At 43.0% G+C, this 27922-nt stretch overlaps 3 protein-coding genes across 9 annotated transcripts in view; 2 read left to right on the forward strand and 1 right to left on the reverse strand.

Moving 5' to 3' along the window:
• The first annotated feature begins 232 nt into the window (after nucleotides 1-232).
• phf13 (PHD finger protein 13) lies at nucleotides 233-8683 on the forward strand. The gene is made up of 5 exons (XM_004545138.6): nucleotides 233-694; nucleotides 1533-1634; nucleotides 3091-3270; nucleotides 5517-5928; nucleotides 6026-8683. Exons 1-5 carry the CDS (start codon nucleotides 650-652, stop codon nucleotides 6256-6258), a joined length of 972 nt encoding a protein of 323 aa, XP_004545195.1. The 5' UTR covers nucleotides 233-649; the 3' UTR covers nucleotides 6259-8683.
• Nucleotides 8684-8770: 87 nt separating this feature from the next.
• dnajc11b (DnaJ (Hsp40) homolog, subfamily C, member 11b) lies at nucleotides 8771-17028 on the reverse strand. Its single transcript, XM_004545137.3, has 16 exons — nucleotides 16841-17028; nucleotides 16077-16206; nucleotides 15909-15982; nucleotides 15710-15811; nucleotides 15458-15586; nucleotides 15241-15363; nucleotides 14700-14773; nucleotides 14416-14605; nucleotides 14194-14279; nucleotides 13675-13791; nucleotides 13422-13577; nucleotides 12979-13048; nucleotides 12713-12770; nucleotides 12343-12485; nucleotides 12130-12259; nucleotides 8771-12022 (listed from the first exon to the last, which is right to left on the reverse strand). Exons 1-16 carry the CDS (start codon nucleotides 16913-16915, stop codon nucleotides 11997-11999), a joined length of 1683 nt encoding a protein of 560 aa, XP_004545194.2. The 5' UTR covers nucleotides 16916-17028; the 3' UTR covers nucleotides 8771-11996.
• A 3677-nt stretch (nucleotides 17029-20705) lies between these two features.
• LOC101464954 (calmodulin-binding transcription activator 1) overlaps nucleotides 20706-27922 on the forward strand; it is a 59964-nt gene continuing 52747 nt past the window's right edge. For 5 of the 7 annotated variants that reach the window (XM_023154930.3, XM_012917554.4, XM_012917553.3 and 2 more), the window contains exons 1-2: nucleotides 20707-20880; nucleotides 23301-23396. In XM_023154930.3, coding sequence (XP_023010698.3) covers nucleotides 20856-20880; nucleotides 23301-23396 — 121 coding nt within the window. In that variant the 5' untranslated portion in view covers nucleotides 20707-20855. Of the gene's footprint in view, nucleotides 20881-23300; nucleotides 23397-27922 lie in introns of all 7 variants that reach the window. The other 2 variants (XM_076883888.1, XM_076883890.1) reach the window with 1 other exon arrangement.

Consider the following 27922-nt stretch of genomic DNA (forward strand, 5'->3'; position numbering starts at 1 on the left):
CCCTGAGCTTTTATCTGTTATGTTTCTCACTAAATAATGAAGCCTCGCTTTTATGAAACTGTTTGTCAGTATTGATCGATTAGTTTAGGGCCTTCGAGTTTCCATGCATATTTTCCAAAGCAGAGAAGTTGTTAAAATGTAGGAGACCTTTAAAGCAGGCCTGCTTTTATCCCTTCACACTACTGACCAAAGATGGCGCCAATCCACAACGTCGTTCCCTTAAATAAATAACTTTGAATGAGTAGAAGAAGAAAAAGAAGCAGCAAGGGGCAGGCAGCTGGTGACAGCCGAAGTGTACCGTTCCCCCACCCTCCTCAGCACTCTGTTAACTGGATCAAACGGAGAAATTACCGGACAGCTCGATGGAAATACAATAGTAACGTTTGCTGATAGTCGGCGATTACATTTTATAACTTTGAGCGGATAGGACTAGCGTTTGTAGGCGAGTCCAAGTAGTGTTATCGTTGCTGCTTGTGGCAAACTGAGTTAACACTGTTGCTTCGAGCTTTTAGCATAGGTAACGTTACCGTTAGCTGTCTAGCAAGCAAAAGCTAAATAACTTCAGTGTTTACGGTCCCATCGGATTGCCAGCTTCGACAGTCTGCCAGGTTATCGCCAAAGCCGTCAGGTTGTCGGCTACTCGGTAAAGATGGGTGACATAAACCCATCGACATCCCATGCATTTCAGTCGGAGGTGAGTGTTTTATATAATTGTTTGACAGTGAGTAGTTTGCAGTCACGGCTAGCGACGTTAGCAAATGTCAACTTATTTGAGGTTGTCACTGTGACTAGCAGCTGCTGATTAGTTAGCGTTAGCTTGCTGCTGCTAATGTTGACATATAATATTAGCCAGTGGAAAAATTTGACAAGTTATACACACCAAACATTCCCGCGGTATTAGAACAAGCTGTCAGCTTTCTATAAATAAAACTTTACATGTCGCATGAAAATGAGTCATTAATGCCACTTTAAACGGTACTTCACGAAACCTGCGAGTTAGCCTTACTGTATGCTTCATGGAGAATAAAACATTCCATCATCATTACGGAGCATGCTAACATTAAAGCTAGCTGACTAACCATCATATTCACGCCATCTGGATTTTTCGCAGTGTAACAGCTGGCGGACAATGATGCTTTTGTTGCACTTTGTTATTCCTTGATAGTCTGTAATATGTATTACCGCGCGGCTTCGTTGTTTTGTCCGTTAATTGAACTATAGTGACACTAGCTGGTTAGCAGTAGCTAGTGAGTTATTTGCGGTCTACCGCTAGCCGACCAAGCTAACATTAGCTGTCGTTTTTAGTTGGGTTTGTCGGTGGGGGTTGGCAGGAAGGTTCACTTTCATGTCTATAGATAAATATGTGTGTGCGTGGGCGTAGTGAATCAAACTTTTGCCTGTGTTAGTCGCCGTTTCTCCCACCGTGTACAATAGAGGATGTGTGGCGCGATCACTCGTCGTTCATATCAACGCCATATCTGGCAGTGCAGGTTTATTGCAGCTAATGCTTCAGTAACATGATTGTGTTTCAGGGTTTCAGTCCGCCGTACAGGAGGAGGAGGACAGTGGAGGATTTTAACAAGTTTTGCACTTTTGTTCTGGCATATGCCGGTTACATCCCATACCCTCAAGAGGTAAGAAAACCAGGCGGTCGGTGGCTGTGCACTCTTCTTCACATCAGCATCTGTCTAGTTGGGCTATAACGGTGTCTCTTAAATGTTTTAATCAGGAGCATCGCCTGTGTTATAGATAGTTGCATTATATTTCCGCATGTAAACAAACAACCATACAAAGTAGGAAAATATTTAGTCTTGACCAGCAGAAGTGAAATCTACACAGAATCAAAATGTTTGTAAAAATGATAAATAATCAAGACCCAAAGCCTGTCACTGAGGTTATCTGAGTGTGTGTGTGTGTGGGGGGGGGACTGTTTTAATCATGAGCTTTATTCTAAAACCGGAGCTACTCTTTGACAAAATTATTTGGATCAGTTACAGATGATCTTGCATATCCACTGTGGATTAACTTCAAGTAATCTAAACCTGTGGTCTATTTGTCAGTTATAATATGACTTAATGCAACTGCTGCCACTCATTATTGTTTTTTTATTATTATTATCTTCTTGAATTTTATTCACTCGCTAAATCGGACATGAGACTTTATTGTCTTCTGCTAATCTTGGGGACCAAAAAGGAGATGGCCAGACAGGGAGATTACTTTAACAGATTCTTTTGGCTTTATAGTTTCTCTGCCTGTGTTTATTTTAGTTTTACACATACTCAACTAAGAACTTTATCTTCTTTTTTTCTTTTTGCACTTACATGGACTCTTGGCTTAATACATGGGTCTCTTTTGCCCTTGTCGGGTTTTTTTTTATATATATATATTTTTTTTAATTCTCTCACACATACAGCCATCTATGATGTTACTATGTACTAGGTTAACTGAATCGGTTGTATGGAAAGTAGCCTTGTTCATGCTGGTCATTCATTCACATTTATATGCATTTAACTTGTTGAAAACATTCATTTTAGTCTAATTACAGTTTGTTTGTTTTTTGTTTTTTAAGACATGCTCCTCCACTGTCTAGAACATGGAAGCCATGTCCTGTTATCAAAGGATGTAGAGCTGCATCCTTTGATAACAGTGTATCTTTTGTTACGCAATGGGGGGGGGGGGGGGTTTGTTGTTGTTGTTGTTTGGTTTTTTTTATTCAGACTAGATAAGAAGCACCAGGTGGTAGAGATGTTCCTGTAAAGTGACACACACCCTTGATAGCATCAAATGTTCTGTTATTCTCCACTGCTGCAACTAAAGTAGAGCATTGTTTTTAGTGCTATTTTCTGTAAAACCAAAATAAAATGTGACATCCCTCTCTCTGGTTTATGTGAAGTTTCTTTTATCATAACTAACGTTGGATGACTTAGTTTCCTTTTCTTCACCATCAACAGATGACTTGTTCGCTTTCCTTTCAGGGATTTATTTTTATGGTCATGTGATTGCAAATGTATTAATTTTTTACCTGTTAGTAGCCTACTTCATCTCCTTATGTTAGTGAATTAACCCCTGCACTTCCATTTATTATTTTAGGACTCTCCACTGCGCAGTAGCTCAAGCCCCCCGAACAGTACAGGCAGCACAGCCGACAGTGATGGCTGGACCCCAGGACCAGCATCTTCCTGCCCCCAACGCCCCCTGAAGGGCCCCCAGGATAGGAGCAGGAAGCGTCCACAGCCAGGATCCATTCTGTCCAGCCACGCCAAGAAAGATGTAAGACGGATTTACAGTGGGGCAAAAAAGTATTTAGTCAGCCACCGATTGTGCAAGTTCCCCCACTTAAAATGATGACAGAGGTCAGTAATTTGCACCAGAGGTACACTTCAACTGTGAGAGACAGAATGTGAAAAAAAAAATCCATGAATCCACATGGTAGGATTTGTAAAGAATTTATTCGTAAATTAGGGTGGAAAATAAGTATTTGGTCACCTCAAACAAGGAAAATCTCTGGCTCTCACAGACCTGTAACGTCTTCTGTAAGAAGCTTTTCTGTCCCCCACTCGTTACCTGTATGAATGGCACCTGTTTGAACTCATCATCTGTATAAAAGACACCTGTCCACAGCCTCAAACAGTCAGACTCCAAACTCCGCCATGGCCAAGACCAAAGAGCTTTCGAAGGACACCAGGAAAAGTATTGTAGACCTGCACCAGACTGGGAAGAGTGAATCTACAATAGGCAAGCAGCTTGGTGTGAAAAAATCAACTGTGGGAGCAATCATCAGAAAATGGAAGACATACAAGACCACTGATAATCTCCCTCGATCTGGGGCTCCACGCAAGATCTCATCCTGTGGGGTCAAAATGATCATGAGAACGGTGAGCAAAGATCCCAGAACCACACGGGGGGACCTGGTGAATGACCTGCAGAGAGCTGGGACCAAAGTAACAAAGGTCACCATCAGTAACACACTACAACGGCAGGGAATCAAATCCCGCAGTGCCAGACGTGTTCCGCTGCTGAAGCCAGTGCATGTCCAGGCCCGTCTGAAGTTTGCCAGAGAGCACATGGATGATACAGCAGAGGATTGGGAGAATGCCATGTGGTCAGATGAAACCAAAGTAGAACTTTTTGGTATAAACTCAACTCGTCGTGTTTGGAGGAAGAAGAATACTGAGTTGCATCCCAAGAACACCATACCTACTGTGAAGCATGGGGGTGGAAACATCATGCTATGGGGCTGTTTTTCTGCCAAGGGGACAGGACGACTGATCCGTGTTAAGGACAGAATGAATGGGGCCATGTATCGTGAGATTTTGAGCCAAAACCTCCTTCCATCAGTGAGAACTTTGAAGATGAAACGAGGCTGGGTCTTCCAACATGACAATGATCCAAAACACACTGCCCGGGCAACAAAGGAGTGGCTCCGTAAGAAGCATTTGAAAGTCCTGGAGTGGCCTAGCCAGTCTCCAGACCTCAACCCCATAGAAAATCTGTGGCGGGAGTTGAAAGTCCGTGTTGCTCGGCGACAGCCCCAAAACATCACTGCTCTCGAGAAGATCTGCATGGAGGAATGGGCCAAAATACCAGCTACTGTGTGTGCAAACCTGGTAAAGACCTATAGTAAACGTTTGACCTCTGTTATTGCCAACAAAGGTTATTGTCAATGGAAAATTGTATTTAGTAGTCAGTATAATCTTTTAGTGATATAAGTTTGCTTATGGTAGGATGCTGTTTGTAGTTATTTGGTAGTGACAGGATGTGTGATTTTTTTTTTAGCAGGCTTGGTTCACCCCCACATCCTGGGAGCGTGGGAGAGGTCGTACCTTGTTTTATTGTTTTAACGTAGCTATGTCTGTTTTAGTCTAAGTGCTTTAACTGCTGGACTTCCTCACCGTGCCATCTAGGGTGGGGGAGACTACCCTCTTTATGATCAAGGATGTACCTTTTGTGCTTTCATGTTATATGACCCTTTGATCAACACACACACACACACACACACACACACACACACACACACACACACACACACACACACACACACATACGCTCAATGGAGTATAAATAAAGACCGGGGCAGTTCTCTCACTGGAGTCTCTTAGAGTGGAGGCTGCCCTTGCTAGCAAGAAGTTCTGTGTGTTTCTCTTCTCTGAGTCTTTACTGAAGAAGTGTTTTAGAACATTTTCCCTAACAGTTATGTTACAAAGTATTGAGTTGTATTTTTGTTATTGACCAAATACTTATTTTCCACCCTGATTTACGAATAAATTCTTTACAAATCCTACCATGTGGATTCATGGATTTTTTTTTTTCACATTCTGTCTCTCACAGTTGAAGTGTACCTCTGGTGCAAATTACTGACCTCTGTCATCATTTTAGGTGGGGGAAGTTGCACAATCGGTGGCTGACTAAATAATTTTTTTGCCCCACTGTATGTCACATCATCAACCTTATATAATCTGACCAGGTAAAAGTTTTGTTATAATTTTCAAATGGATATTAAATTTTCTCCTCTGCAGCACACAATCACTACCCTGCATCCAGATGATCGCAGGAAAGCTGACAAGCTGAAGAAGAAGAAGAGGAGAAAGGAGAGGGAGCATCAGTCTGTTGAAGAACGTGGGGCTCACTTAGCAGTCCCAGAGCTGCAGTGCCCGCTTTCCTTTGGCGGCCGAACAATCAAAGAAGAGCCAGAAGATGACATCAGCATTCCCCTCCACCCCCAGTGCGTGCCTAGCCCGTCCCCTTGCAAAGAGGAACCCAAGGAAGAGCGTCGATACTGGGACGGACGAGACCTTGAGGAAGGGGTGGTAAAGATACAGAAGGTGGAGGGCTTTTCAGGAAACAGAACGGTGTTCCGCCAGGGAAAGCAGGTGGTGTTCCGAGACGAAGATGGCTCAGGGGAGGATGAGGATATAATGGTAGACTCTGGTAAGAGATTTTGGGGTCAGAAATGCTTAAATGTTTTTAAAAAACTGATGAATGAATAAAGTGGAAGCTCAGTGTATTCTGTCTCCTTTCTTTTCAGATGATGACTCGTGGGACCTGGTGACATGTTTCTGCATGAAGCCTTTCGCGGGACGCGCCATGATCGAATGTAACAAGTGCAACACCTGGATCCACCTGTCATGCGCTAAGATCCGCAAGAGTCACGTGCCAGAGACATACGTGTGCCAAAGCTGCCGAGAGACACACGGACCTCCAGACACTCGACGTTCCCACCGCTCGCGTGTAGGCCCACGCAAACACATGCTGGACTGACCCCAGGCCACATCCTGAACTCTGACCTGTACCGCTCCTACTTTAACCCTCTACTGGACTGGCCCCTCCTCCTCAGATTCAGGTCTTGCACCCTTCAGTCTCTCTCCTTCAAGGTTCAACCATGAACCCATATTTTCTACAAACATTTTAGTGGACCTATCCCGAGCCCTTATCCCATTTGAGAACAATTTGAGTGCTATTTTAGATTTACTAAGGTTTGTTTCTGCTTCCTACAGACTCTGCGCGTAAGGCAATCACTGAATGGATGTCTGTCTGTAGATGACATTAGCATAGCAACAAACCGCTACTTTTGGGGCTTGGTGTCTCGTGAACACTGGAAGCATTTTGAACTGCCATATTGAGAGAATTCTCACAACTGCCACCCACTATGGTGCATGCTGGGATTTGTGGGAAAAATGGTTTGCACTTTAAAAAAAAAAAAAACTCCACCTAACCTTTCTTTCAGAGACGGGTGTGTCTTTCTGATCTGGTTAAACTGGATTTAATTTCTCTATGATGCCTCTATTGATGTTACATAATTAACCATTTAAAACAGGAAAACAAGTTGAGGCTGGTGTCAATTGCTTCAGATGGTGCTATAGTATTAAGCTGAGGTATAATCGAATAGAACAAAGATGTAGGATAAGAGGCTAGAGTCTGCATCTGCATCATCAGTTTGTTGTTCTGCTTTTCTTGTTTAAGACATTTTCAAGAATATCATTGAGGCCATTAGCTCATACAGCTGAACCAAGATCTTGTCTTCCAGACACTGGTATTCCTCTGAATCAACACGTTACTCAGCCATACACAGAAGCTTTCACACTTTGTTTCTCAACGTGTTTAAACAGTGTTCTTCGCTGACCACATTTGTTCCTAATAAAGAAATTGTTATATAACAGTTTAGAAAAAAAGAAAAATTGGGCAAATGACAAAAGTCAGGTTTTCAGTATATCCTGTTATATCTGGTCAGTATGATTTTAGTTAACCACTTGATCCGCTTGACTAAGTTTTCAGAGACAAATATATTTATAGAAGGGAACCACAGTCCTGTTTGCAGTACTGACAGGTGAAAAAAAGGTATCTGTAACTGGAATGGTGTCAGACCAGAAATCTTCAGTTTTCAATGAAGATTTCCGGTTGAAATTATGCACGCAAGCGTTTAAATAAGGGTGTTGGCGATGCATCTGCTGCTATGAGTTGTCTGAACCAATCTCCATGTTTTTTTTGTTTTTTGGGGGGGGGAGGGGGTTTCAAGTCTTTTGCAAAGCATCAAGTAGGGATGCACTGATGTGTCAGCAACACACCGGTACTGGCCCATGTTGGCCCTGTTGAGTTGTTTTTACACTTTTAACTCTGCACAACGTTGTGAGAATCGGGGCTGTTGTCTACACTTGCCGTCTGACATGTAGCATACAGATTTTTTTTTTCTTCTTCCCCTGTTATAACGATTCATTTGTCATCCTGGCCCAAAGTGAGTAATGCATAATAATAATAATAATAATAATAATAATAATAATAATAATAATAATAATAATAAACATAAAAAAAAATGGAAGTCAGATTTTTATTCTGTATTGATTCTGAATTTTCAAATCAGTGCACCCCTAGTACCATGGTAGTGGTGGTTTGTCTCTGGAAGGTCAGAGCAGAAGGTCAGATCTCAGTGAGTAATCGCCTCCCGTTAACTTTTGCATTGCAGTATTCGGTTCTATGTGGAGTACCATTGATGGAAAACTTGCTCCCATTTGGATTAAAAGAACTTTAAGCTTTGTTATTCATGTGCCATCTGCTGTTGGGACTTGTGTGTTTCTGAACATATATATATATATATATATATATATATATATATATACATAAATATAAATATATAAATAAATGCATAAAAGCCATACTGTAGAGTGACAGATTTTAGACTCAGATTCTTGGATACTTGTCGGTGATGGGGTTTTATAATGCAGAATCAAAGAGTTGACCAGGGAACGACTAAAACAGACGAAGAATGTTTGTTTGGGGGGTTTTTTGTGTAAAGAACAAGAATTTCCAAGAGTTTGAACGATTAAACTCATCTGTGCACTCTCCTGGTATTTACAAATGTGGGTTAACTGGTTTGTACCCAGCAGTCGCCTAAGTTATGTTTTTAAGACATTTGAAGAACTAAAATCACTTTTGCTGTTTCTCAGGACATGCTTGTCTTGAAGAGAATCTGAAGACTCCTTCAGACACAAGCTCATAATTTTGAGTGTGCGTCTTAAAGACATTAGTGTAAATTAATGTTGGAGGGGGGGGGGAAGCTCATTGTGATACAGCTTGTTTAATCTGAACCTGGGTTGTTCTATCCTCTTACTGAGAAAGCGTTTGTTCTGTGGTGCACACTGTTTCTGTGAAACTATTGTAAACTACTGTAAATAAAGAGTTACCATTTTAACTTGATTTTTTTTTTCTTTTTAGCGGGGTGAGGTATAAAACTTCAGTGTATTCTGTGACTCTGGAGGGTGTAATCAAATGCCAAACATCTTTTAATCATGTTTATTGTCTTTACAGGACACAAAAACGGGCTCCTGAAACCATTCATAACATTTAAATACTACGGCCAGTCAGTTTGGATGATGGGTTGGAATGTAACAGCAGGGAGCACTCTTTCTGCAGGCCTCAGGGTGGCACCAGAGCAGAGGTGACAGATGACTTGACCAAGAAACCTTTACATCACACTTAAAACAACATAAGACAAATACTACAAACAATTAGTGCAAAATGGACGCTGAAAGAGTAATCCCAACCAAAGAGCAGTATAACAGCTCTCCCTTTCAATACACCAAAATAAACAGGAGCAGGGTGCAACTAATCTTAAAATCTTTGGGACTTTTATGCTACATCACCTACCAATTTCTCAACAGTTAAGTGTATCATAGGATATTTTGCCTTTCCCTCATCATTAAGAGGAGCAAATAACAGCCAAGGAGAATTAGTGCATGTATGACCACATAAAGTGGCTTCAGAACACATTCGCCTTGCAAGCAAAAGATCCCGGGTTCAGTCCTAAGAGAAGACAAATCCCTTGGGGAATGTGTCGGAATTCCCCGAGGAATTGAGGTGGTGTGAAAATCTGCCAAATTAACTTTGTGGTGCTACCTGCAGTGGCGACGCTTTGTGAATAAGGGAGAAAAATATTATTTTTATCATCTAAACGATAGTAATACAAGCCCTCTGCAACTATAGAGTGGCGTGTCGCTTAAAATGAGTGTGAGTCTGATTTGTTTTCAATGAAAGCATCAGGGAGAATAGTATTAAATTAAAATATGACAAACTAAAACACTGTAACACCTAATTTAGACAATATAGCTTTGTGGTTTTGGTGAGGCTACGGTTCAGTTGCCCAAAACCTCTAGAGTCAATGGAAACATGTGCCTCTGTTCTACGGTCTCTCCACCTCAGAGAGCAGCAGAAGGACCCCGACACAAAATAGAGTAGATATTATTGACAACTATATTGCCAAAAGTGTTCACTGACCCACTCAAATCATTGAATTTAGGTGTTCCAATCACTTCCATGACCACAGGCGTATAAAATCAAGCACCTAGGCATACAGACTTCTTCTACAAACATTTGTGAAAGTACAGGTCGCTCTCAGAAGCTCAGTGAATTCAAGCGTGGTACTGTCATAGTTGTTATTATAATAAAGTGGAAGCATTTGGCAATGACAGTAACTCGGCCAGAAAGTGGTAGGCTACATAAAAATCACAGATCAGGGTCAGTAGATGCTGAGGTGTGTAGTGCACAGAGACGGCCAACCTTCCGCAGAGTTAATCGCTACAGATCTGCAAATTTCACGACCTTCAGATTAGCTAGAGAATAGTGTGTAGAGAGCTTTACAGATTGCGTTTCCATGGTAGAGCAACTGCATCCAAACCTTACATCACCAAGTACAATACAAACCTTCAGATGCAGTGGTGTATAGTATGTTGCCACTGGACTCTAAAGCAGTGGAGGCGTGTTCTCTGGAATGATGAATCAGGCTTCTATATGTGGCAATCCACTGGACGAGTCTGAGTTTGGCAGTTGCCAGGAAAACAGTACTTGTCTGACTGCATCAAGCCAAGTGTAAAGTTTGGTGGAGGGCTCTGTGGGAACAGTGTGGGGAGGGGAGGGCAAGGTCCATAAAGACACGGTTGAGCAAGTTTGGTGTGGAAGAACTTGACTGGCCTGCACAGAGTCCTGACCTCAACCTGACGGAACACTTGGGATGAATTCGAGCGGAGACTGTGAGCCAGGCCTTTTCATCCAACATCATGTCTGACCTCACAAATGTACAAATTCCCATAAACACACTCTTAAACCTTGTGGAAAGCCTTCCCAGAAGAGTTGAAGCGGTTATAGCTGCAAAGGGTGGACCGACATCATATTAAATTCTGTGGATTAAAAACGGGTTGTTCAAAAGTGTGTGAAGCCAGACAAGCAAATACTTTTGGCAATATAGTGTATAAGAATGATCAATTCAGATCAATACAAACCATGAAAGGTAGAGGTGGATTGTAAAGTGGCTTGCATATGCACAGCCCTATTACAGATATGGCAATTGTGGAGTGTAAAGGGGGAATCATCTGATCTGTGACTGCAGCTGGGCTTGATTTCATAGCCAACGTGTTAAGCTCAATAAATTACATCAGCAGCAAATGAGCTACATGTGGCAAAAGTGCTGATCTTCTCCAATTTGCATCCAACCAATTACAAAATAATCCAAATGTTTCAAATCCATGCCAGTATTTTACTGCTACCACTGGATTTGTTCCAGATATACATCAGAGAAGTACAAACTATAACCTTCACTGTATTTAAAGTCCTTATAGAAAATTCTGTTTTGGCTGCAGCTACACAGTCAATCAATAAACACTGACGCAAATCAAATCCAAGCTGAATTTCTGCCTTTAAATTGCAGTCTAGAATAGATATTAAAAATCAATATGTGGAATTTGAGCTTCTCTCCCTCTCTTCAGTTGGAACTCTACCATTAAAGGGCAACTGCCGCGTTCCCTCCCCGAGCAAGCCCTCCCCTTTCTTCTACATCTCAGCCTTCACAGATACAAGTTCAGAGCACCAGTTAACACCTGCCGACCGGCACCGCAGTGAGCAGCAGATAGCGGCACTAAAATCATAAATAAATTAGGATGATTTTTTTTTGAGCGGATGATGAGAAATTAAAAAAAAACAAAAAAAACTCGAGTTTAGTCATTCCTCAGTCGTGGCTAGCCTCGGGGTTAGTGAGACGTGATCTGCGACCAGAAACATTTACATGAATTATTGCAATGACTATGCCATACCAATATTAGATCAAAACTATCAATGTGATACACATATAGGACAAACACTACAATGATATGGGGTAAAGTAGAGCCCCCACTTTTAGCTCATCATTTAGGGAGTGTCAGGCCCTCTTGTGTAGTGCATATATAAATCTATGTTGTAGGTCTGTAGGGTTGTAGGGTCTTCTCCCCTGCAGAAGGCAGGTATTTGAGCAGCTCTCTCAGGTGTGGGGACACAAAGGGCAACACCTTGTCAGTGCTGACTGAATTCTGCTGGCCCACAGGAAAACATGAGTGGAGGAACTATCGGATTTGCTAACGTCACAACAGAAGAAGGCCAGAGGAGAGAGGCCAGCTTATTTTCGATGTGACCCCCTCCATTCTTGGGTTCTTCTGTTCACACAGTCCGTTTGCCTCGCCGTACTCCGACAGCGCTGCCCTCTAGGACTCGGACTCAATTCTGTGAGCTGATGAGACAAAAACACACTAGTAATCTGAACACGGATGCAAGCAGATGCTGTGCTGTTGAATACTATGGTAAATAATGTTACTCTTAATAGTCTCGCATACTAACATTGCTTGGGTATCCGTAGCGACTCTGTGTCTGCAGAGATGACTTGGTGCAAGACACCCCTGAACTGGTAGAGTAATTTTAGACTCTTCTCTTCGCCTACACAAGGGTCGTAGAAACCGGGCAACCCTGACTGCACACAGAGAAACAGTTTAAAAGAAATGCATGCAGATGTACATCAGATGCGGAAAGAAACTTTCGTTTGGTTTGACGCACCTTAGAGGCCTCAGTGAGGATGAGTTTGGAGTCTTTGACGAGGCACTGTAGAGGCACGGTCACATCGATGACTTTGGCTTTCTCCTGCTTCTGGCTGGTGTCTGACACAAACGTCCCATACCAAGCATTCAGGATGATCAAGCCTAAAAGGTAATATACGTCCATCATGATTGGCTTCACAGCAATGACGTTATGGGAGTCAGACAGACAGGATCTAAAGTTACAGTGCATTATGTAGTGTGACAGCTACTTTGACATGTGTTTCAAATATATGGATTCTTACCAAGTTTTGAGTGGATACAAACTTAAAGAAATATCAGTTTTTCCACACTGTGCAATGATTTTATTGTGTGTGCGTATATACTCTCACCCATCTTGGATTCTTCTGCTTCTATGATTCTCCTCACAGACTCCTGCATCAGCAGAACCTGCAGAGGAGCCGAGGGAGAAAAAAAATAGGGAAGGCAGGAGGGGAGAGGGGGGTTAGAAAGAGAGCAAAATCAGGATAGGATTGTAGCGAGCTTTTCTGGCGAGATTCAGTCATGAGTTCATAATGAGGAGAGCTGAACTCAGAAACAATGATCAATTATCCCCCACACACAATACAGAACTGTGTTTCAGCATGCGAGTACTCACAGCAGACTCTGCCTCCTGCTTCTTCTTGGCGATGTCTGTGGCAGAGCTCTTCCTCTGCAGCTCCAGCTCTCTGAGAGGCACAGAGACAGACAACAATCACCCGCTGGGATTCACATTGGAGGCGTCTGTGATGACAGTGTAAGCATGAAAGAAATCCCTCTAGTATTAACAACACCCGCAATAGAAATGCTGCTCTTTTTCCCCCCTACAGCAGAGTTGATCACCTTTATCTGATGTGTAAAGTTTGGCCATCATGCTATTCATTAAGTGTAAAAAAAAAAAAAAACATAGATCAAATACAGAAAAGTAGAGGAGAACCAGGTGATGATTAATAGAAAATTATCTTTTCTTATTTATGAGTTTTTGAGAACAAGCCTGGAACCAAGAGTTTCTTCTGCTGGGACAATGTGAGATGCTGTTTGAGGCAGAGGACATTTACTCACTGTTCTTTCTGTGCTTGTGTGTACGGGATAACGATCAGCCTGTGGACGGCCATGTAGACCAGCAGAGGTCCCACAGTGGCATAGAAGACGGCGCTGGGCAGCAGTTGATCAGTCAGATGGACTGGGAACAGGTATGTTTGATTTGCACGTGCCAGCCTACATAAGCCCAAATGTAAGCACACTCTTATAAGATAATCATGCAGTGAGGCAAAGACACACAGTAGAGTGAGACCACACTGTAGATGGCCCGTACTTGATCTTGAGTGTAACTCCCTGCGGGACCCCAATGCTGACATTGGCTGACAGTATACTGTGTCGGCTGATCTTTCTCTCTGCTCCATATTCTACCACAGTGCCAAACCAGCCTGTCCTAGAAACACGGGGATACAAAAGTGAACAGGGAGATAAATGAAACTAGGCAGCTAGTAAAGAGAATAGCATGGCCACAATTGGACTTTTAGAGCTACTATAAGTGGTGATCACTGTTGTGAGAAAACAGCATGTTTTAAATGTTACATTACCTTTTAAAATAATGTCTCCATTAATGCAACAACTACAGATCATGTCTTAATCTGTATTAGCTCTGTGAATAAGCTATTGTTATGATATTGAATATGCTAACAAGAAGAAAAAGTAAAATTATATTTCTATAACTTTCATTGTATGTTTGAATAAAACCAAACACAGCATAAACATGCAACTGGGCAATGACCCCAAACACAATATCAGCAAACTATTTTTTGCATGTATAGGACACTTTTTACACACATACTTCACAGATCCTTTAACTTTGGTCTGGTCTTCATCCTGGAACTTGTACTGGTAGCTCATCATCAGGTAGGAGTGTGGCACGCCCAGCTGGACAATGCAGGTTGGAAAGCCAGGAGAACAGCAATAAAGAATAGAAATAATAAGGAAAAAAATGATCAAATTAATAAAAGTAATGACGTAGTACTGCTGCAGCCTGTGTGTGCATGCTTATCTTTGAATGTACCTGCAGAGCTAGAGTAAAGTGGCTGCTCTTGGTGTCTCGGACAAGGCTGGTAGTCATGGCGCTGTTGGGCCCCCAGCGCCACTGAAGATAACCCATGGTGTTCTGATCCAGGTGCCGCGCTGTCATCAGAGAACAACTCGGTCGCAAACCTCGAGGTGAGAACTGTAAACCGCACTGGGCTGTCATGAAACTGAACAGAAAAAAAAAATCATACAGAAAGGAGATATGAAAGGAGAATGCAGTTTTGCAGTTTGACGCATTATTGACAAAAAGTTGGGTCTTACCACCGTGGTGTGACATTGCGAAACACCTTTAACCCAATAAGAGGTCCCAGTATGTCTCCCGCACCAAACTCCACCTGCAACAAATGCAGATGCAAGTGCACGGAAAGAAGAGATTGTAGAAGGCTACAAAAACTGAACCTACCGCCTTACGCATTACATACATCATGTCTGCAAGAATTACCAGCTTGCAGGTGTATGATTCCCAACTAGTTAAAGTGCAAGTTACATCAAAGTTTCCATTTGGTCTTCAACCAAGGAAGATCTGTACAATCACTTCAGCTTAAAGGTGCATGTATTTAAGGTCACAATGACCTTGATCATTGGCCACCACATTCTACCCAGATTCTCCTCAAATCCAGGTGGACATCTGTGCTACATTTTTAAAAAATTCCTTTAAAGCATTCCTGAGACAATGTGCCCAAACACCTGGATAGGCACACAGACTTCCTCAGAGGTATAATGAGATGGATGGACAAGTTCCTACTCATTAAAACAAAACGTTAATGTGCTTCTCTCTGTAAATGTGTCTGCTTGTGCGTACCTCCCCCCAGCCCTTGGCTGACATAACCCTGCGCACGGTCATGTTAATGTTTCCTCCTCCGTTCCCATTATGCGTGGAGAGCGAACCAGACAGCACTGCTGTGTCAGAGTTCGTCAAAGGAGCCTGCAAAAAGACAGACAGCACAGAATACCGATGTGATCTTGGCTCAGGCTAGCACGTGGGTGGACGGTAATGGCTAAGTGAATGTTTGTTGTACCTCTATAGACTGAGAAATATGCATCTTGTTGATTTCAATATGAGGAAAGCCTCCTCCTGGCATCTCTTCAAAGTCTTCATCATAGCGGTCAAACAGGTCCGTTGCATCCACACCAACGCTGATGGTGCCCTGAATAATGATGCCGTGACAAACAGATTGACAGGATTAATTAAGAAAAAAGGAAAAGAGTGGGAGACATAATGCAATGAACGTGGAAACAGGGCTGTTTCGTGCTGTTATGATGCTGCAAACCTTAGGGTTTGTTCTTTGCTGCAGTCTCCTCTCCTCTCTCTCTCTCTGTAGCCTTTCATATTCCTCTCGAATTTCTGCCGGTGTCCTCTTCCTCTCCACCACCTACACAGAATCACAAAGTGCAGGTGACGCAGACACAGCACGTAGCAGCGAAAAACCACTCAAATGCAAGAAAAGTAGATTATGTTTGGAAACATACCTCCCAGCCTTCCACCTCCAGCCCTTTCTTCCCAAAGATGTCATAGATAGCTCTGGAATGAGCATCACTCAGCACTGAGCAGAGGGAAAGCAGATCCCGAAGACAGACAATTCATTTCACAAGTTCAACTATACCTACTAAATGCCTTACAACTATGAGATTCCTCACCTTCATAAGCTTGGTGAACCTGGTTGAAAAGTTGCTCAGCTTGTCTTTTCAGCTCTGGGTCTCTGTGTTTGTCTGGATGGTAGAGCATACATAGCCTCCGATATGATGCCTTTAGCTCCTCAGCTGTGGCCTGTGGCAGGAGACAGGACAAGAGTCACCCCTGAGAATGGCTGACTAATTAAACTGATTAAAACAGCAACTGTTGGGTATTTTTGCCTGAAAATAATTGCCACAGCCTCCTGAATTAATGTCTGTTCAATCAATTAACTGACTAATCAGTTAATTGAGAGCTGAAACACCACTGCTGCATTAGTGCGTCCAAATTCAAGAGTGAAAAACAGTCAGCAGGCGTTTACATTAAAAAGCCATTAACAAAAAGCGTAATAATGCACTACGCGTTAAGCTAAGGAGTCTGCCCCTGTGTACCTAATGCTATCTAATGTTACTTAGATGAGCAACTACAATCCACACAGCTCATATTCGCCCCAGTTTTTAGGAAAACTCAGATTTCAGAGGATGTTCTTCAAGACGATCGTAGCATTTCTGCCAGCGCCTACTTCCATGTAAAGTAGATAGACAGCCTGCCGGTGTTCGACCGGTCTCAACCTCTAACGACGATGGTGCCGACTGAGAGAAGCGTTATTCGGTTGGAGGATGAGAGCACACGGGCTGCAGAAGGCTTTCTCATTAAAACCCAACACAGAGGTCACAGCAAAAAGTCCGCTGACGTCGGACATCACTGATAAACACGAAGCTAACCTTACCTCTTTCCTAACGTTGAGCAGTGAATAGAAGTCCTGATTGTTAGACTCAATATCATCATCTAAGGGAGCCGCCATGTTTGCGTTTGGTCCGGTTCGGTCCCGCCCACTCGTTCAGTGTTCTGGGAGCTCATTGGTCAGTCACAGGAGGAGCCGCTGTCTTTCTGTCGTCCTCTGCTGGCTGTATACATACAAGGAGAAAAGGGCTTTTTATAAAATGTATGTTGTCAGTTTATGACTTTTTTTTTGTCATCCTTCAATTTGAATGTGCGCCAAACACTCAACTGTGATTGGCTATGACAGATTTCGGGGTGTTTAACAAATTATGTACTATCTAAAAAGAAGTACAGTGGAAGAAATAATAAATAAATAAACAAATAAGTAAATAAAATCTTGTTACTGGCATTGGTTCTTGGCCTTCTAGTAATTTAAACATTTCACAATCTGTGCATCGCTAATAATAGCCTCTTTGAGTCTACTACTTCCTTTCCTTGGACATTTCATTTTGCAGCCTTATATTTCTACACTATATTTAGAAGGAGAACTGAGTACTATGTACTCCACTACATTTATCCTTAGATAAAAGACCAGAATCAGATTTTACAACCAAATCACTGTTGATACCCTCAGAGCTCAATGACTACAGGCTAGTTGCCAACTAAGACATGGGTGAAGACATCTCTTGACCCTCTGCAGTTTGAATACAGATTAAATCTGCAGTCATCTACATACTACAGAGAGCGACATGGTGAAGATCACCCTCTTTGATTTCCATAGTGCATATAACATGATTCAGCCGCTGCTGCTGAGAAAGAAACTACAGGAAATGTCAGTAAATGCACACATTCAACAACTCATGAATTACTGACAACCAAAAAGACCAGCTGCAGTATGTGAAAATGTGCAGTGCTCTTTGAGATCAGGTGATATGCGGTACAGGAGCTCCACAGGGGACAGTGCTGTCTTCATTCCTGTTCACCTTGTACACCTCAGACTCTCAGCACAACTCCAGGTCATGCCACCTACAGAAATACTCTGACAGTTCTGCAGTGGTTGGATGTATTAGTGATGGGCAGGACGAGGTTTGCAGAGCGCTAGTGGACGGTTTTGTAGAGTGGTCTAACAGGAATCCTCTGTTTCTGAATGTTAATAGCTCAGAAGAGAGATGGTGATCAATTTAAGAAGGAAACAGACAGTTACACGACCCGTGTGGGACAGGATGTTAATGTGGAGGAGTACAAGTACCTGGGCACCTGCATTGACAAAAAGCTCAAATGGAAAGTCAACACAGACTGTTCAGGCTCTGTTTTGCTAAGGAAGCTGAGATCCTTCAATGTGTGCAGCAAAATCTTGGAGTTTTTTCTCACTCAGTTGTGGTGAGCACAGCGTGCTGCTGCGGGATGAGAAGCATCAGAGCTGGTGACACGGATAGACTGTATAATTGTTTAGGAAAGCTGGCTCTGTTATTGTCTGCAACCCGGAATATTTTTGAAGCTAAAATCACAGAAAAACCTTAACCACCCTCTGCACCACTCACTAGACAGGCAACAGAGCAACATCCTTAACCGAATTATTCAGCTTCCAGAAAGACCACACATTATTATTATTATTATTATTATTATTATTATTATTATTATTATTATCATCATTATTATTATTATTATTGATCAACTGGCCATGTAACAGACTGGCTACCTGTTCTGGCTGTACCCCGCCTCTTGCCCTGTGAATTTCAACTGTTGCAATGAAAGAATTTCCCAAATATGGGATAACCTATTTCTCATCTCATTTATAGAAGTGCGTATACACTTCCACACACCAATTAAAACATATATAAAACATTTACCCCCTGGATTAGCTCATGTTAATAAGTGAGTATATATTAACATGAAACAGGTGATATTACATGAAAAAAACCTAAGACCATCATGTGATTCACTCTCTAAACCAGGGCTGACAAATTCATTTTACTTCATGTCAGCCCAGTTTGATCTTAAGTAGGCTGGGACTACCAAAACCTTTGCATAATAACATATGAAAAAACAAACACCCCAGTTAATTTCTCTACAAAACACTTTGAAAACATTTCTTTCTAAAAGTCGCATTTAACCAGCCATTGCTTTACAAAAAAGGTGAAAAGTCTGAAATTTCTTAAGAAAAGTACGTCTGACATGGTCATTACACCGTCATTGCATGTGCATTACAATTTAAAGATCATAGTGAGGCTATAAACTCACAAAACCTCCACATGTGGAGTTTTTGTGGGGAAATAAAAGTTTTTTGTGAGTGTTTTATGTCTTTATGATCCAAACAACCTACCGGGATCTAACATTTGTTATTTTCTGTACATTTTCACTCTTGTATAATAACGCTGGCATCACACCAGGAACAATATAAATCTCTCATGAAAGAAAAAAACACATTGAGTTAATAATGACTTGATCACACTTTGCAAAGTCTTCCAGTGGGCCAATTGGACCCTCTAGTGGGCCGCTTCCAGGCCCCAGGCCATATGTTTGACACCCCTGTTCTTCACCATAACACTGGACAAGTGCCAGTGATTACTCATGTATCCAGTACTCTTGAAGTACTATATATTTTTGGTTAAAAAGTAATCTCATCTTTGGCTGAATAGAAAGTGCCATACTGTGTTGGTATGAACAGTGAGCTCCACCCTGACATAAATAACATAAATGCAACATTAAACATTTGCTTTCTTTCTTATTACACCGCTACACGTTTGTCGTTGTCGTTCACCATCTCTGAATTCCGCTGATCTCGAGTACCTAGTGTGTCTCTGCACCCCGAGGCTGCGCAAAGCACACGTAGCCGAGGACGAACCATTCAAAACCTCTGTTTTCCGTGAAGCGTGTCTGTGGAGAGGATTGTCTCTGTCAAACACAAGGCTTTGGTGCAAAGGCGATATTCTACCCCGAGGCACAGAGTGACAGTGTGGGCTGGAAACGAGAACATAATGATCCCAGTTAAGCCCTACTATTTAGAAAAGGATAGCATCGCATAAAACGGCAGAATTATAAATAGCCTGTCAGTGAGGATATTGTGATAGGCTCGTTATAAACTAAACTTTACGCAAAGATATCAGCAGCGACATTTCATCCCGCACGCTGAGCAGGAGGACGAGTATGGAGGAGGGCATGTTTTTTTTTCCTTCCACCCCACAAGTTTTCATCTGACCTGCCATGGCTCCCATTTAATAACATGGCTCAAAGAAAGCAGGTAGTGAGTGCACGCAGCTCTGTGTAGGCGCGTGTGGAGCTGTCCTTTCAGCACCGCGAGCTTCAGCACCACGGCGAATGACAGCACCCGGCAGCCCACGCGCGTCAAAAAACTCTCTTTCAGGCAGTTCTTTTCATTTAGATTCAAGAGGGGTTCATAATTTATGGCGAGACGCGACCTTACATCGCATTTTCTCAACAGTCCACTGGGTTTGCGTGTGAAGAAATGAGCGCGCGCTCGCTAGCGAGAGTTTCTGTGCGCGCGTAACGTATATGTGTGTAGGCCTGTTGTGCGCGTGCGAGTGTGTGTGTGCGCGTGTGTGTGTGAGGGAGAGAAGATGATGATGAGCATGATGATGATGCTGTGGGAGGCTGTCAAGGTGTCCTCGAATACAGACGTCGTTCAGTGACGTGAGAGGGGTAAGAGGGAGAGAGAGAGAGAGAAAGAGTGCGCGTGAACGGCGAGGAGGGGGCGTGGTCAAGGGGAACAAGCGGAGGGATGGTGAATTCCGCGAGTCACCATCACGGATCCCCGCTGTCAGTCCTCTCTGTTTGGACCAATAGCCGCGCTGAACGCGGCAGGCTCACCCTCCCCACCCCTTCTTCTCAGCCCCGCCCCCCTCCTTGAGCTGTCCTCGTTGTGCACGCGCGTGGTCCTCCCCCCCACCTCCCTCACCGGCACCACCACCATCACCACCCCCCCCTCCCACTACCACTAGGTCGAGTCGAGGAGGAGGAGGAAGAGGAGGAGGAGGAGGGATGAGGCGCGCGGCGGAGGGGAAATGGCTGCCGAAAACAAGCCGGAAGGTAAGAGAGAAATAACGGTTTTTATTTAAGGTGCCGGAGTCCCGCTCTTCGGGTTTCATGCGAGGCTAGGAAGGGACGGAGGGATAGAGGAGGGCAGAGATAGCGGCGGGGCTTTCCCTCTCCTTTAGCCCGTCCCGAAAACACCGAGGCTGGTGCTGAACCAGCGACTGTGTGGAGCACGGTTAACCGAAAGCAAATAAATAACAGGAGGAGAGTTGTCCTGTCGGTGGGCTCTGGCTGATTCGGGATACGGTAGTTTTTCACCGTCCGATGCTTGCCAGCGTTTCCCCCTCGAGTAGCTGGCTTATGAATGCTTTTTAAGCATTTAGCATTAAGGGGATGGAGGATGAGAGGAAAAGAGAAGAGTGGTTCACGCTGAAGGAATTCAGATGCTGCTCTGTGTGTGTGTGTGTGTGCGTGTGTGTGTGTCCGTGTCTCTCTTTAAGCATAAAGTAGACCACTGAATTGCTAATTTCTTTCCTGACAGGCACGCAACCTCCTCGACCAGCTGTGTATTTATTTAATCACAATCGGTGTGTGTTTCGGTGTGTGTGTGTGTGTGTTTTGTCCCTTCAGTGTTAATGTGTCCTTATGGTTGCTAAGGCGCTGAAGGTGAGAATTTGGCTGCATATAGGTTTGGGAGGGGTTGGTGTGTATGTGTGTCAGTTTTAGGTCATAATGATTCCAGCCCCCCCCCCCCCCATTTGTGGTCGTTGTTTGTTTGTGTTTTTACTCCCTTAAGTAAACTCTTGAGGTCGTTATCATCTCTCACACACAGTCACCATTTCATTGAGACTACTATTTATTCATTCATGAATTATTTAAGGGTTGCAATGTTATCTCTGTGTCAACTTGTGAGTTCTTTACTCGTGGTGTTTGACATTTCTTTATAAATACCCCCTGGTTGTTACTCTGTTCACAGCGCCTCTTTCGTTTTGTGTCTTTAAAGCACTGCTGATGCCACGAAGGGTTAAATTTACAAAAGAGGGCAGCAAACTTAGCAGCAGACTGTGTTGTAAATGATCAATGGCTCTCTAAACGGGGTCTGTCCCCCTCAGGTGTCCCAAATTAATTTATAGTAGATCATAAAATTGTGTTGTTTCATTAAAAAGTGGATATATATATACACAGATGGGGGACCATTTATGCCAACAAAACAAGCATATTGTGTACATTACTCCCTCCCTTTGTGTTGGCCCAATATAAACCCTGATATGGCTATGACACATCCTGTCAATCTGTCATGAAACCAGTCATTTCTCTCAGTGTCTAATAGACAGTTCTTGCTGTTGCATACCTTTCATTATCAGCTTGCTCTGAAAAGTGATGTTACACCTAAACCATCTAAATTGTTTTTAGTTTTTGTGAGGCAGTCCTGAGAATATCTTCTCCCTCGCCTCAAAAAGTTTGAGAACCCTTGCTACAGACACCACAGTTCCTTAGCAATTAAAATTAATTAATTAATTAATGGAAAACTCTTTTTTGGGGGGGGGGGGGGGTTAAATAATCAAAGCTGTAGTAAAATTGTCAGCGAGAGCTTTCAGCACTCTCTCCACTAGGGAGCAACACTGAGCAAGATTTCTCAAAGGGGCAATTTTTGGCAACACTTGAACTACCGTCATGCATTTCTGCAGTACATCGTGTGTACAGCACTTAAAGTCAGGCACGCATATACATACATCCATGCGTGCAAGCAAGCAAGCATGCAGAGTGTTGCCAAAGGCGAAAGGAAGGCCGTGGGTTGAGAGTCCCGTTGCGTGAAAAGACTAGAACTGTTGATGAGACAAAAGGCCCATGGGCAGATCAGCAGGCAGTGTACCACATAAATATTAAACCTTCCCCCCTGCCCATACTATACCCTACCTACTCACGCAAACAGATTCACAGTGTGTTGGAGTTTTATCCATTGCCCCTTCAGTGTTGCGTGTAGTCTGGGTATAATGATTTAAAAGTCTGAGCCTTGCTGAATGAAAGCCAAATGAATTGTGGCGACGAAGGCAGGAGACAGCCTTCCACTCTTCCCCCTGCCTGGTAGATGTGGATGGCACCAGTGGGCATCAGAACAACATCCACCATATAGCCTGGAAGACCATCTCCCTCTGTGCTGGTTGGTCTACTTTGTATCATAGCAACAGTGGTCAGGGAAACAGAGAAATGATGAGAGTGAAGAGAAACTAAAGCTGGGAACAAGTTAGTCACACACACAGAGGCAGTGTATCTTCTGTGGGACACGATGGATGCAAGTTAGTGGATCAGAAAATGGATCAGCCCACATGCATATCACTTGGAGTTTTGTTTCTGGGCTTTAGAGGAGAAAGATTGAGGTGAGGTGTACGACTGCTAAGGAAACCAAAGCCTGAAGTGTCTCCTAAATATGTCCCTGTTTTTTTTTTCTTCTTCTTCTTTTTCTCTTTTTGTAGGACTGAAGAAGATAAGAAATCCAGAGCGAATGGTCAGGATTGCTGTTGGCTACACTGGACACACCCCTCCCAAGAGTGACGACACTGAAGCCAACAGTAAGAGTCACACAAACACTCTTGGCGCAGTTTGTGTGTGCATGTCTGTCTGTGAGGGTGTTTAAGTGCCACCCGCACATTTGTCTGTAGCACAGGGTGACTCTGGGAGCAAGCATAAAAGCCTTCTGGCAGAATGATGCGATGCGGGAACTGAGGTCTCCTCCTCATCTGCTCTGTAACTGATCACTCTTACGCATACGCACAAACACACATACACACACTATCTCTATTTCTCTCTGCTGAGACGTCATTCCAATTCAGCCCTGTTACACATCATGTTTATTCATGCATGCCAGTACAGTATTAGTGGGCACACGCACACACTCCTGCACATAGCCATACAGAAGGCAGGGCTTACTTTGGCTGTCAGTAGTTTATTGTCACACCTAATCTGTACACATGGCATTATGTATCTATAATCCTCAATGGGCCTTGTTAAACTAGAAGTGAGATGGAGTGTGTAATCTGGGGTCGGTGCATGGCCGCGGATGTGTGTGAGTGTGTAGCAAGCATGTGTGCGATTGCTTTTGTCTGTTAGACAGACTATAAAGGCAATGATTGCTTTGATTGGCTATTGATTCCAGAGGACATGGAGCAAATGCATGTGTGTGCCTCTGTGTGCATGTGTGTTAGAGGGACAAATTGGAGGAAAATAAACAGATGCGAGGAGGAGCAGACGGACATTTAGTGAAGTGATGGCTAGCAGTGGAGGGGGTTAGGAGTGTGGTGGTTGTGGTGGTGGTGTTGGGGGGTATATTTAAACACCACCCACCCCAACAACAACCCTGTCCACCCCTTACTTCAACCCCTTATTCATTTCTGCACCAGACCATGCTGAACAGGGAATGAAAGCTGGACTGAATAGAATAGAATAGAATAGAGGGTTCTATTTCTGATGACTGTTTAATAAAAACCAAGGCTTCCCGAGCCTATCCCTGTCTCCTATCTGTTCTCACGTCCCAGCTGGAGGATTACTGGAGGAAAAGTTTATCAGCAGAATGATAAAATTAGCATGCACGCCCATCTCTCTATCTCCCCCCCCTCCGCCCCCTGCTCTCCCTCTTTTTCTCGTCTCTCCTCCCCTCTTCCTGCACTCTCACTCATCCCATGCCACCCCCACCCCCCAAACCATCTTCTCCGTGCCCTGGCTCTCCCTGCTGCCCTCCTCTCACCCTCCTCCCTGCCATCCCTCTATCTAGCTGCTGTGCAATGAGCCTTTCTTTCTGTCACATTAATTTCATCCCGAAAAGGGGGAAAATGTGAAAATTTCCCCTGACGCCTCCTAATATCAGTAGGGGGAGAGTTAAGAGTTGCATTTGGAGCGTTTTTCTCTCTCTTTACTGAGGAGAGTTTTATAATTAACTGACAGCCATCTCACAAGGGCATTGGCTTGTTTCTGTGTTAAATATGGAGATGACAGTTTTATGAGGTAAAATATTCATCAGTCGGAGGCCGCTCTTCTGTGTGATTCCAGTCTAAATGGTGGCATTTGATAGTGTACCCAAAGCAATGTTTCACTTTGGTCGAACATTTTCGGTCTTTAGCTCACATACCTCTATATGACTTAATGAGCCATCAGTTTCACATTAGCATTCAGGCATTGTCACTCTTTTGGACTCGTTTTTACTAGATTAGCAAGTGAGTGAGTGATCTGTGTACACCCAGAATTTGTGGCGTGCTGCTGAGGGACTCGCACGAAGCAATGCAGGTATTGAAAGTGTTTTATGATTTTAAATACAAATGTAAAGGCGAACAGCGTCGGATTTTCATATTTAGATGTGCATTCCTTGGGTCCCAGGATGCTTCATTTTCCTGGGTAGCCAGAAAACAAAAGACAAGTTTTTACCCCATGTCACACAATAGTATGGCTCCACCGAGAGTCATTTGGAGCAGATGGAAAGGACGATTGCAACAGCACTGAGGCTGAATCTTTTCAAAGCAGGGACGCATTCTCTAGTTCAGGATTGTTAGAAATACAAGATACAACTCTTTGGGGTGTAAAAGCTCATCAGCTTTCAACAAATCTGCAAAGTTGGTCCTCCGTTCCTCGTTAGCAGGGAGAGTAAATGCGAGGACAGGTTAAGATGATGGTTGTGTCCATGAAGGTGTGCTTTGAAAGGGGTTTGGGCACCAAGGTCACTCGTTTAAAAAAAAAAAGAAGAAGTCACTCTGGGACAAATACTGTGATGTGTGTTCTTTGATCAGCAGGCACTGCTGTATGTGTCTGTTTGTATGTATGAGCATGCATATGTGTATGCATGCGTGCGTGTTTGTGTGTGTATGCGTGCCTGCACATGTGCAACGGGCTTGTTTGATGTGGTGGTTCTGGTACATTTCAAAGGCGAGGCTCTGATGAGAATTCTTCAGAACAGCAGAGGAAGGGAGGGGGTTATAGCCAGGAGGGGTGGGGTCTAAACGCTGATTGGCATTCATAGCAGAGAGGCTGGAGTGCTGCTAAAAAAGAAATTAGGCTTTAACTAAGCTGCACCATTCAGCTGTTTAACTAAGCTGCTGCACAGTTCAGCTGTTTGAAATTCTGTCTTCTCAGGCCTTCTATTAATAAATGCATAATTGATTAGGGGGAGCATACGTGCCTGAACACACTTCCTACTGACACAAACACACACACACACATGCTCAGATAGCTACTTACACTCACACACACACTCACACACACACATATAGCCCCTTCCCCTGTCCTGCTACAGCAATTCTTCTTCTTCTTTGCATCTTTGTGTTAGTTTGTTCCAGTCTCCCAAATTTCTTTTTTTTTCTTCATTAACAGCATCTTTCTGGCTCCTTGTCATCTTGCCTCTCTCTGTCTCCCATGCTGACCCTCCCACCTTACCTATCTGTCTTTTTTCTCTTGCTCTGTCATCTTCCCTCAGGTAGAGTATAATTCCTATCTTCCCAGGGGAGTCATGAATGGACGCCCTCTACTCAAATGCTTATCAATAACCTTTGAGTGCTTGCTCGCTTTGACTTCTGAGAAGCACACCCGTTGGGAACACACTCACAAACACATAACAGGGGGTCTGTCTTTGTGTGGACACACTGGTGAGGTGGTATTTTCCTGAGGCTGAGACTTGGTGGATTTTATTTTATTTATTTATTTATTTTTTTACCTTCCCTGCACCTATTCGGTATTTTGGTGATTCTCCGCGCACAGCAGTAGGAAGAGAAGCACAGTAGGGGTAGTTTCACTGGTAATTCAACACCAACAATCAGCTTTGCTGTCAAGTATGACTATATTTCTGCCATGGCGATCTCATATAGCGCCCTCCACAACATTAATTATACTGTATACTGCATAAGGTATAACTGTCTGTGGCTCTCAGCCCTTTGGTTCCTCTGCTAATTACGTAAATGTTTGAAAACGAGCCACAATTATATTGTTATGTAAAAAAAAAAAAAGCAGAGCAATTTTCTAAAAAAAAAAAGCTTGGCCCTGTAGTTTTTAGAAAACATTAGTCAGGAGAAAACAGTGAACATTTGGAGGCTATTTTTGCTCAGAAAAACAATGTATGTGGGACTGACTCAAAATAAACTACAGTGTCTATTTTGAATTCAGTAAAGATTCATCAGCCTAACACAAATATAGCCTGATATTCACCTCGTTGACTGCCATCCGCCAATCAGCAAAGAAGGTAGCATCCATAATTCCTTTTAAAAAGGCACTTGGGTTTAGAAGCTTGTATTTCTGAATTTTCACTCATGTAAGGGTGGTGGATGATGAATAAATAAACACACAACAAAATTAACCTGCAATGTTTTTTTTGTCGAGAGTTTTTACACATTTTCTCAAAGAGGTTGTAACCAGAGGCGAAGAAATCTGGCTAGCATTTTAATAAAAATCAATTTTGGCACCTTTTAACTAGTATATCCCAGTTCATACAATCACAGAGTATAGTAAACTTGACTTCAAAACTTACTGTTTCAGTTTATTGATACTGTCACAATTTGGGGATATTAGTAATGAATATATTCAATATTGATAAGGTAGAATTTATTGTGAAATTAAAATAATACAGTGGTTTTATTGTAATGACTAGCTGTTGGTTAGTGAACCCTTCAGGGACCTATATGTGTCAAGTGTGATTGCTCCTGTCCTGACTGTAGGAGTTTGCAGACAGACAGACAGAGATTATGTGCACTATAGTAAAATAAGGTCTAAATTTCAATAGTGGGCATTTTGTTTATCTAGTGTTTAGTAACACTAGAAATACGGAGATTTCTATTGAACAGATTAACATAGACGCATTACCCTATGTGTATGTACATGGTCTGATCCTGCTTACTCGCGCGTCACTCTGCCTCCTGTACAAGAATATTAGTTAAATCACAGGGAGAGCTATTCTGGGTTCTCCACTTCATTACCAAACTGTGTGTGTAACACTGTGGGAAAAGTATTGCTTTTAATGGGGATAAGTAATGCCCCTGTGATTAGCTGTGATTGTTATCAACCCCAAATGCACTGATAATGTATGATAATGGATTCTTCTTTATCTAAATCTGTTTGTGGGTGG

Source organism: Maylandia zebra, linkage group LG5, assembly GCF_041146795.1.
Source record: "Maylandia zebra isolate NMK-2024a linkage group LG5, Mzebra_GT3a, whole genome shotgun sequence".
NCBI classification, from domain to species: Eukaryota; Metazoa; Chordata; class Actinopteri; order Cichliformes; family Cichlidae; genus Maylandia; species Maylandia zebra.

Coding starts and splice junctions, on each gene's coding strand:
- phf13 (XM_004545138.6), top strand. CDS start 650: ATGGGTGACATAAACCCATCGACATCCCATGCATTTCAGTCGGAG. Junction 1,635..3,090: donor ACATCCCATACCCTCAAGAG/GTAAGAAAACCA, acceptor TTATTATTTTAG/GACTCTCCACTGCGCAGTAG. Junction 3,271..5,516: donor CCAGCCACGCCAAGAAAGAT/GTAAGACGGATT, acceptor TCTCCTCTGCAG/CACACAATCACTACCCTGCA.
- dnajc11b (XM_004545137.3), bottom strand. CDS start 16,915: ATGGCGGCTCCCTTAGATGATGATATTGAGTCTAACAATCAGGACTTC. Junction 14,606..14,699: donor CGCAATGTCACACCACGGTG/GTAAGACCCAAC, acceptor TTTTCTGTTCAG/TTTCATGACAGCCCAGTGCG. Junction 14,280..14,415: donor ACTTTACTCTAGCTCTGCAG/GTACATTCAAAG, acceptor TGCATTGTCCAG/CTGGGCGTGCCACACTCCTA.